General features: G+C 36.8%; 1 protein-coding gene across 1 annotated transcript; it reads left to right on the plus strand.

Annotated features, from left to right (window-relative positions):
* Window positions 1-3,909: 3,909 nt before the first annotated feature.
* On the plus strand, window positions 3,910-4,767 carry LOC123664443. Its single transcript, XM_045598987.1, has one exon. It carries the CDS (start codon window positions 3,910-3,912, stop codon window positions 4,765-4,767), a length of 858 nt encoding a protein of 285 aa, XP_045454943.1.
* The last annotated feature ends 6,793 nt before the right edge of the window (window positions 4,768-11,560 follow it).

Below are 11,560 nucleotides of genomic sequence, written 5' to 3' on the forward strand. Positions count from 1 at the left end.
ATTACTATCTATATCCCTGCTCTATCTATTCTTTTTGCAATCGAATAGAATTTGGGAGGTTCAACTCGAACAAGTCACCTTTAAATATTAAAAACCTACGCATAATAGTGGAACGTTTTATTGTTATTACATAAGAGTACAAATGTATTATTTTTAAACTACCACACACCTGTGATCGAAATTAATTTAAATTATAAGTTTGAACATTATTAAGGTTCTGTTGTCAAAGACTTCTATAATAATAAACAAATGAGTATATATGCGTGTGTGTGTGTCAAAAACATGGTATTTGTGTAACGTTTTTTGTATTGATTTAATATATTTTTATGCATAATTGAAAAAAAATTAGCATTCTGCACTCTCTTCTCTATACAAGTTATAAGTGTGCGAAATTTCATACTCCTCCGTCCGCGCAATTTGCGTCAAAAGGGGTACAAAGTTTTTGCTTCCCGTATAAATAAGATAATATGTCAAATATAACATCACTGTCATATTCAAAAAGATAATAAAACAAAAGTATAATAATAAGATTAATTTCATTGAAACCACATATTACGTTGACATGAGTTTGAAACACATATTTATAACACTTAAAACTTTATCAATTACAGTTACACAGAGCGTTACTCGTTTCCAGTCCTGTTTGAAGACAAATATCAAAGTGCGTAAGCGCTAATGTAACCATGCATTAGTGACTAAAACGCAGGAAGAGAAGCACTCCCCTGCAATTACAAAGCGATGGAACGCGAGCACATTTGCTGAAAACCTTTTGTATCACAATTTACACTTAAACACTGGTATGTGACGAACGGTTTATAATTTTAAGACGTGTTTCTTTAAATGTAATATTTACTGTATGAATCTATATAAATACAAATGAATAGTCGAAATCCCCGACTAGAAAAAAGGTCAGGCTTAACCAGATCATGTATTTGGATCAGGACCCGGTCCGGTCTAGATCAGGATAGCCTGATGTAAAATATAATCAAGTACATGTATGTACATGATTTAAAATATAATCATACTGGATCAGGACCCGGTCCGGTCCAGATCAGGATAGCCTGAAAGAAATTACGCGAACTGAGCCTGAATCGCGCTATCGATGTTTTTAAGCGCACTTAGTATATATACAGTTATCAGGACAGTCTAGCAGGGAGTCCATTTCTACACAGTGGAGCAGTCGTAAGTAATAGGAAATAGTTGATTAGTAGTTAATTATTAGAAGTTAATAAATAAAATTTAATTATTAATAATAATTAATCAATAACATAAAAATGAATAAAAATAAATAATATTTAAAGTTAAAACATAGATAAATAATACATTGGAAAAAATAAACGGAAATAAATATCATAATAATTATGTTAACTAACATATTTATAATATCAATTCGCTTTTTTTACTAAACAATTTTTTCAAGAATACATTCGTGTTTTTTAAAAGGACCGGACCGAACCGGCTGATCAGGATGAGATGAGATTTCCTGATCTGGACCCGATCAGGAAATCTTATCTCATCCTGATCAGGTACAGACCAATCATCTGCGTTACATGCCTTAGCTAGTCCTGATCAGGCATGCCTGGTCCGTTCCTTCTAAGGAAGACGAAAAAATTTCTACTCGGGTTAATCAATGCACGCGCATTTCTTCCGAACGATTGCATCAAACGAGATAATATTTTTTTGTAGGTTTTCATTATTTTATTTTTTGTTTTTTTATTCATTAAGCCTTATTGCACCCAAAAAAAGAAGATTCATTTTAGAACAATTTGGTACAAAAACAAATAATGTATGCAAAGGCGGTCTTATCGCTTATAGCGATCTCTTCCAGGCAACCTTTAATAGAAGTAGGAAAAATATGTCGGTAAAAGTGCGCAATCAGCAACGCAAGTTTATCACGCATAATTAAATCAATTTATAATACTAAACATAGTTATATAATACAATATTCATACATTTAAACGGTATATACCTACATAAAATTATGTAAGAGTCGAGTATTTGTGCAAACGATTCTTAAAAATATTTATAGTATACGCATTAGAGCGACAAAGAGGTTATTGTCGAATGAAAAAAAAAACGATATCTTGATTTGAAAACAAACGAAAAAAAACCGACTTCAATTACATCGACGAGTAATACAACGTAGATCGACGAAAAAATAGTCAAGTAACTACGCGTTATCAAAGATTAATCAAAAAGTAGTTATCAGATCTCGATAAAATTTATATGTGACCATATGATAAACATCAGCTTTCGATTAAATCAAAAATTATCAAAATCGGTATACCCAGTAAAAAGTTATTGCGGATTTTCGAGAGTTTCCCTTGATTTCTCTGGGATCCCATCATCAGATCCTGGTTTCCTTATTATGGTACCAAACTAGGGATATCCTCTTTCCAACAAAAAAAGAATTATCAAAATCGGTACATCTAGTAGAAAGTTATGCGGTATAATACAACGTAGGTCGACGAAAAAAGCGTCAAGTAAAAACGCATTATTAGATATAACTCGAAAAGTAGTTGTTAGATCTCAAATAAATTAAAATGGGACCAATTGGCACACACCACCTTTCGATTAAAACAAAATTTGTCGAAATCGGTCCACCCGGTCAAAAGTTCTGATGTAACATACATAAAAAAAAAAAAAAAATACAGTCGAATTGAGAACCTCCTCCTTTTTTGGAAGTCGGTTAAAAACTACGCAACTTTTAAATAAATGGAAATAAAGTTGATGTTATATTTTATGCAGATATTTTTGTTTGAAATAAGACGGTTTTATAAATATAAATAAAGGTTGACATTATAATTTAAGTTAATACCTTTTTTGTTTGAAGTAAGATAGTGCTTACTTTAAATATTAGCAGCGCCATTTTATTCTAGATAGGCTGTTTGTAGGAGGCTCGGAGGCGGGTTTCTCACACAATGAGAATGGAATATTACTAAAGAGCTGAAAGTTAAAGGGTATGAAACCGCAGTGCTCAGCTGATGTTTAAATAAAAGTAAATGTAGCTTTGTCGCAATTGATTGTGGATTGAGTCCTTTATGAATAAATCGTTTTTGAAGGTAAGATAATAAACAAGGGTAACTTGTTATAAAGTAATTTTAAGAAGAGATGTAATTTTACAGTAAATTTAAACTATTTTAGTTATTTTTCTATTTATATAATAATTTGTGTTTTTTAGTAGAAAAAAAAAATACTAACATTATATAATGGAGGATTAAGATTTTTAACATAATCAGCGATACACTTTTAATTTTAAAAATTACATTTAGAGTGACAAAACATAACCACGCCAACTCATTCATTCAAGTCACGTAAATTTTAGATCACATTTTTTCATTAAGTACGATTTTCATATTCAGTATTAAATACGCATAAACAAACTGAAAGAGTTATTAAAGACAAAAGTAAGCTACGTAGCAAACATTTCTGCCACTACTACCACTTATTTTCTGTTGGTCCTAAAAGTTGATTGGGAGAAAATTAAATTTTCATTTCGTTCCAACTTTTTTACACTGTAGGCTACCTGGCATTTATTATTTGTTTATGTATATTATATTCATTTGTATTACACATATATTAACTTTTATTATTTAATTTATAAAATATTATTTTATATATATTTAATAAACAAGCATATCCGCACGATACCCGTAGTATACGGCGTATTTGACATTACTTATTTCTCTCACAATTTTTAAATTCAAACTATTTTGTCATTTCTAAGAGAACGCTCTAGAAAGAGTACAGAGCGCATGATCGAGAATTTTGACAAGGGCTAGCGAGAAAAACGTAATTTGGTTTTGTAAAAAATAAAATTGTGGATATCGGATATCTATATTGTTCGAGTGCTAATCTGTAAATAAATATATTGTTTAACTCCTAAACTGGTGACCCCGCTTTTGAACGATGGATAAAGAATATCAAGATGCACGTAGTGATACCACGCCGACAGAAAAATCTATCGATAGTTATATTGAAATTTTTAAAGTCAGCGCTAGACTTCCCCCGTTCTGCCCGGAGGAACCTGAACTTTGGTTTGCGCTAGTAGAAGGGCAGTTCACAATATCTGGTATAACAAGAGATGCTACAAAATTTTATTATGTAGTGGGCCAGCTTGACAACGAAATTTCCAGAGAGGTAAAGGATATTATTATTAGTCCACCACTTACTAACAAATTTTTAAAGCTGAAGACCGAGCTGATTAAGCGGCTAGCGTCATCTAAGGAAAAGAAAATTAAGCAGCTTTTGATGCACGAGGAGCTTGGAGACCGTAAGCCCTCTCAATTTTTGCGTCACTTGAAGAGCCTTGCTGGTGTCAATGTACCTGATGACTTCCTACGGACCATTTGGGTTAGTCGTCTCTCGCACGGAATCCAGACAGTGCTCGCAGGCCAACCATCTTCATCCTGCATCGACGATTTGGCAGATTTAGCTGATCGTATCCACGAGTTAGCTACTTCGTCACCCATGGTGGCGTCTGCCAGCCAACCCCAAACCAGTTCCAGCTCAGGAGTTGAAGCACTAACTAGAGAAGTCGCCGAACTTCGGAGACAGTTCCAGCAACTAGCTTCAGAAAGAAGAAGTAGATCCAATACCAGATCCACAAGATCATCTCAGCGCAGATCGGCATCCAGGTCTAAACGATCGCAGTCGAACTTCAGAAAGTACCCACTTTGCTGGTACCACTGGAAGTTTGGAGTGAAAGCCAGCAAATGCATAAAACCATGCGACTTCAAGGAGGGAAACGCCAGGGGCGGTCAATAATGGCGACTGCTGACTGCCCATCCTCTGCTACTGGTCGCCTATTTCTCACGGATCGAGCTTCGAAGGTGCAGTTTTTGATCGACACAGGAAGCGATCTAAGTGTCTACCCTCGGTCCCTTCTTCGATATCGTCGTGCCAAAACGAACTATAATCTGTGTGCTGCAAATGGTTCTATTATTAGCTACATATGGTTTTGTACATTTTAATCTAGACTTTGGCTTGCGAAGATTGTTTAATTGGCGATTTGTTGTAGCCGATGTAACTAAACCTATAATAGGCGTAGACTTTTTGAATTTTTATGGTCTCATTGTTGATTGTCGTAACAAAAGATTGTTAGATAGTATAACTTCACTTTCATCCACAGCCAAAGTCGTTAGTTGTATTAATATAGCCTCTGTCAAAATCTTGACCGGTGAGACTCGGTATCACAAAATTCTTGAGGGATTTCCCGAAATCACCCGTCCAAGTGGTACATATCGCGACATTAAACATAATACTGTACACCATATTCGCACCACTCCAGGCCCTCCAGTATCTTGTACTCCACGTAGATTAGCACCCGATAAACTAAAAATTGCTCAACAGGAGTTCGAGGCTATGCTTGCTAACGGGACGGCTCGACCTTCACAGAGTCCTTGGGCGTCTCCTCTTCACCTAGCGCCTAAAAAGGACAACAGTTGGCGTCCCTGTGGTGACTACCGTATGCTAAATGCCCGAACTGTACCTGACAGGTATCCGATTAAACACATCCACGACTTTGCACACAATCTCGTGGGCTGCAAAATTTTCAGCACCATCGACTTACTGAAGGCATACAATCAGATACCTGTCGATCCAGCAGACATTCCGAAGACCGCGATTACTACTCCATTCGGTCTATACGAATTCCCTTTTATGTCCTTCGGACTCCGGAATGCGGGTCAGACCTTCCAGAGATTTCTAGACGAAGTCACTAGAGGTCTAGACTTTGTCTTTGTTTATCTGGATGATATCTTAGTCTTTTCTAAGGATGAGCAGCAGCACGAACACCATCTCCGCCAAGTTTTCACCAAGCTCAGAGAATATGGCTTGCTAGTGAATACGGCAAAATGCGTTTTCGGTGTGCCCGAGGTAAAATTTTTAGGTTACTCAATCTCCGAGAACGGCTCCAAACCATTGGAATCCAAGGTACAGGTGATTAAAGAGTTCCCAACTCCAACCACGGTACGTCAGCTCAGAGCATTTTTGGGCATGCTCAATTTTTACAGGAGATTTCTTCCTAAAGCAGCTGCAGTCCAGGCTCCACTACATGCATTGCTGAAGGGTTCTGTCAAAGGGTCACAACCTATAAATCTTACCGGGGAGGCCCTTGAAGCCTTCATCGCATGTAAGAACAGCCTCGCAGAGGCAGCTTTACTAGCACACCCGGACTGTACTGCTAAACTTGCCTTGGTGACAGATGCCTCCGATAAGGCAATTGGTGCAGCCCTGCAACAGTACAAAAACGGGGCATGGCAGCCACTAGCTTTCTTCTCGCGGAAGCTGAGCCCATCACAGGTGAAATATTCACCATATGACAGGGAATTGCTTGCCATATATGAAGGCATTAAATATTTTAGATTTATGCTCGAGGCCCGACATTTCATTATATATACTGACCATAAGCCGATCAGTTTTGCATTCCATGAAAGGAAGAAAAACTGTTCACCTAGACAGTATAGACACCTCGATTTCATAGCTCAATTCACATCCGATATCCGACACATATCTGGCAAGAGTAACGTAGTTGCCGATACCTTGTCGAGAATTGAAGAACTAGGTAAACCGGTGAGTATCGAGAACATAGCCTAAGCCCAATCGTGCGACTCAGAGCTCCAAACTCTTCTAACAGCAGGTTCGTCTCTGCGTTTAGAGAAGCTGACGGTACCTGGAAGTCGAGTTCCGCTGTATTGCGACGTCAGTACACCGACCTCTAGACCCTATGTACCTAAGATTCTTCGCAAGCAAGTCTTTGAGAGCCTTCACTCGCTAAGTCATCCTGGCGCTAGTGCGACTATAAAACTCGTTGCAGAACGATTCGTTTGGCCTGGGATACGCAAAGACTGCCGTGAATGGGCTCGCGCGTGTCTAGCATGTCAGAAAGCCAAGGTCAATCGACACGTTACTTCACCTCTCGGTACGTACACCTTGCCTAAAGTTCGTTTCAGCCAAATCCACATTGACATTATTGGCCCTTTACCACTTTCGCAAGGCTATCGGTATTGTCTAACGGCGGTAGACCGATTTACTCGGTGGCCGGAAGCAGTACCGATCGCGGATATTACTGCGGAAACAGTGGCCCAAGCACTCCTGTCAACGTGGATCGCTCGATTCGGTTGTCCATCTACAATTACAACCAACCGTGGTCGTCAATTTGAGTCGGCGTTATTTCAGTGCCTCTCAAAGACCACTGGTTTCGAGCATAAGCGCACGACTGCGTATCATCCAGCATGCAATGGCATGGTGGAAAGATTCCACCGTCAACTCAAAGCTGCCATCGTTTGTCATGCTAATGACAGGTGGACGGAATCTCTGCCATGGGTTCTCCTAGGCATTCGTAGTGCATTCAAAGAGGATCTTCAGTCCTCATCTGCGGAGCTTGTTTACGGGGAGCCGTTAAGGTTACCGGGCGAATTCTTCCAGCCTGCTGATGGTGGTACAACGGATCTCTCTGACTTCTCCGCTCGCCTTAAACATATCGCATTACGATTGAAACCTTCGCCCGCTTCTCGTCACGGTAGCCCGAAAGTCTTTGTTTATAAGGAACTAGCAACCACCGATCACATTTTCCTCCGCGAAGACGCATCGCGTGGTTCTCTCCATCCTGCATATTCAGGCCCCCATAAGGTTTTGTCAAGGGATGACAAAGTTTTCAAAATACTTTTAAAAGGTAAAGAGGTCACGGTATCAATAGACCGCATTAAGCCGGCCTTTATACTGTCTGACCTTACAAATTCTGGACCAGAACATTTACCAGATGTTCAGAAAGAGCATACAACTCGTTCTGGACGTCGAGTTCATTTTCCAGATTTTTATCGCCCTTGACGGTCTCTGGAGGGGGGTGGTGTAGGCTACCTGGCATTTATTATTTGTTTATGTATATTATATTCATTTGTATTACACATATATTAACTTTTATTATTTAATTTATAAAATATTATTTTATATATATTTAATAAACAAGCATATCCGCACGATACCCGTAGTATACGGCGTATTTGACATTACTTATTTCTCTCACAATTTTTAAATTCAAACTATTTTGTCATTTCTAAGAGAACGCTCTAGAAAGAGTACAGAGCGCATGATCGAGAATTTTGACAAGGGCTAGCGAGAAAAACGTAATTTGGTTTTGTAAAAAATAAAATTGTGGATATCGGATATCTATATTGTTCGAGTGCTAATCTGTAAATAAATATATTGTTTAACTCCTAAAACACGTTTGACAGATTATTAATTAAAAAAAAAAAAAAAACTAAATAGGTACATACAATATACAAATACATATGTATTAATAATATTAATAAATAGTATAGATTGTATTACTAATAATATTAATATTTCTTTTACGAATTTCAATAATAAAAAAAATAAAATATTCAATATATATTTTTTTCCATTACGATAGATACTCTACTAAAAGACGAACATCACAAAAAATGATACGAAATAAAACTCATTTGAATTATTATTCGCACCGCTGACTTCACAGGATAATAGCGTGAAAGGTACAATTTAATTATTTCATATTTACATTATTTTTTGTTGCAAATTTTATTTTTTACGTTACCTTTTTCTGTTTATATACTTACTGTTTATACTTTAAACGCGAAAGCTTTTTTTTATGACACTAGGTCGGCAAACAAGCGTACGGTTCACCTGATGGTAAGCGATTACCGTAGCTTATAGACACCTGCAACACCAGAAGCATCGCAAGCGCGTTGCTGACCCAATCCCCAATCCCCCCAGGAGCTCTGGTCACCTTACTCACCAACAGGAACACAATACTGCTTGAAAACAGTATTATTTAGCTGTGATCTTCTGTAAGGTCGAGGTACTACCCCAGTCGGGCTGTTCCTTATTTTGAGCAGGAACTTCCTGCTGTGCCCTACCTCAGTTAAGTGACAAACTGACAGCAGTTTATTAATTATTATTTTAAAATCTTGAGAATTTTCGAGATCTAAAAGCTGATGACGAAATTAATTAATTCATTTCAGTAAAGTCGCCTCTTGCGATTCAAAGAAAAACAAAAATATTAACCAGCCTTAAATTCAAAACCACTAGAAATTTCTAGCTCTTAGTTACCTGCTTTCGTGTGAAGATGTGTCAAGAAATATTCTTTTAGTATTTTAAATATAAGAGGCGTAAAACTGTGCACAAAAAACAACAATTTTACACATCCTTTTAATTTTTTTAAAAGATAAAATCTTACGTGTCTCAGAAGCGCGTTTCCTATCTCTTTGAGCGCAACACTTAACGTTTCAAGGTGCTTCAATGGGATCCCGAGATGTAACCTAGATAAGGCTTGAAATCTTTTAAGGTAAGCCGTCGGCCTAAAATGTTCTTAGAATTCTTTGAATTTTTTTTTTATAAACCTCACATTTTTAAACATTAACAATTATTTTTAAAAGAGACCGTTTTAGACGGTTACAGACTTCAGCGAATATTTAACGTAAAGTGGCTCTTGAAAGGGTTGAGAAGGTAGCGTTTCCATTTTTAAATCCAAATGTTATTAATAATAATATATATATATATTATTAATAACATACCTTATAAAACGCCGTCTCTTTTCCAGGCAGTTGCCAAAACTTTTTCTAAACTATTTTGAATTAAGGAAAAAAGTCAAATTATTTTTTTTTTGTCATTTTCATTAAAAACTATATTACAAGTAAGTGTCCATCACTCTAGTGAATAAAGAAAGGCACAATTCAGTATAAACCCAATCTCATTTATTTGCCGAAGGGCAACTCCTCTAAGTAATATATCACGGGCCCAAGCCGTCCTCGCACCGGACGTGTATAAATACGAGCACCATCTCTGGACATTTATTTCCCCGATCCATGAAGATACCCTTTCCAAAAATATTACGGTAATGATAGAGGAGTAATTAATTTCATTTGATCATCATCACATACCGCCTTACAGAGCACGTCCTGATCTAGTCAGAACAGAAGGGTTGTGGTTTTTTTTAGTAACGGTTTCAATTCCTGTTAGAGCAAATGTGGTATCAACATGTATGACTGCCGTTGACGCTCTGTCTAACAGGTATCGTAGAGCTTCTTGTTGGCACATGATAATGACCGTTACTGTTAGTAGGAAAATTACTAATCCACTAACAAACAACGGATCAAATCAGCCAAAGAAACTCTAAGCATTGTATTATATAAAGAGCAGTGAGACTTTTTTTAATACAATTAGATCGGCAAACAAGCGTACGGCTCACCTGATGGTAAGCGATTACCGTAGCTTATTCACGTCTGTAACACCAGAAGCATCGCAGGCGGGTGGCCGATCCTAAGATATCTTCGTCAACCCGTAGTGGATCAGCGTGGTGCATTAAACTCCGATCCTTGTCCTATATGGAGAAAAAGGCCTATGCCCAGCAGTGAGATGTGACAGACTGAATCAATTGATTTTCTGCTGTATTCTACCTTAATGAATACGACTAGAAAAAAGTCAGGCTCAACTAGATCACGATAGGTGATCTAGATCTATCTTCTGCGTTACATACCTTATCCGGTCCAAATCGGGCATGCCCGGTCCAGTCCTTCTAAGGAACACGAATAAATTTCTACTCGGGTATCTATTCTTAAAATCTACAAAAACAGGAAACAAAAATTTGAATCGTGAATAATTCGAAATTTCAAAATTTCGAAATTTCTAAATTCGAAATAAACGTCAGTTTCTATTTCGAAAACAACTTAATGAATAAACAATTAAGACAAAGTTTCTAGACGATTATTGCTTTAAAAACTTGAAATAAATGCAAATATATTTATTTAAATCTTTGCGACCTTTATAAGTAGTAACAGACCTTTGTCAAGTTTAGTAAGTAATCTTAAGAGGCGGTCAGGAAAATTATGAGACTTTTGCCCCAACGTTAAATAAAGATTTATGCAAATCTTTAGATTATATTTATTATTATATCTTTAATTACTAGATTTACTTCAAAGATAAAGTAATAAATTTAAGCTTAAGGAAGAAATTGAAAATCTGTTTTCCTGGCAACTTATTGCTGGTGTTATTTTAGATAATTAATTAAAATGGCTATTTCGAGATGACCTTTTGACATACTTACAAACCCCGTGGCGAATTTTGAGAACGGTTCATTTAAAGTTTATTATCAAATTGTGCTAAGATCCTATGCACGCTATGTGAAATGTGAAGGCTCTAATTAAAAATAATTGTGTTTGCTCACAAACGAAAAAAAACCGACTTCAATTTCATCGACGAGTAATACAACGTAGATCGACGAAAAAATAGTCAAAATCGGCACACCCAGTAAAAAGTTATTGCGGATTTTCGAGAGTTTCCCTCGATTTCTCTGGGATCCCATCATTAGATCCTGGTTTCCTTATCATGGTACCAAACTAAGGATATTCCCTTTCCAACAAAAAAAGAATTGTCAAAATCGGTACATCCAATAGAAAGTTATGCGGTATAATACAACGTAGGTCGACGAAAAAAGCGTCAAGTAAAAACGCATTATTAGATATAACTCGAAAAGTAGTTGTTAGATCTCAAATAAATTTAAATGGGACCAATTGACACACAC

This window comes from Melitaea cinxia, chromosome 22 (assembly GCF_905220565.1).
Source record: "Melitaea cinxia chromosome 22, ilMelCinx1.1, whole genome shotgun sequence".
Classification (NCBI taxonomy): Eukaryota; Metazoa; Arthropoda; class Insecta; order Lepidoptera; family Nymphalidae; genus Melitaea; species Melitaea cinxia.

Bases quoted from the DNA above. Each gene is read 5' to 3' on its own strand.
- LOC123664443 (XM_045598987.1), top strand. From the start codon at position 3,910: ATGGATAAAGAATATCAAGATGCACGTAGTGATACCACGCCGACAGAA.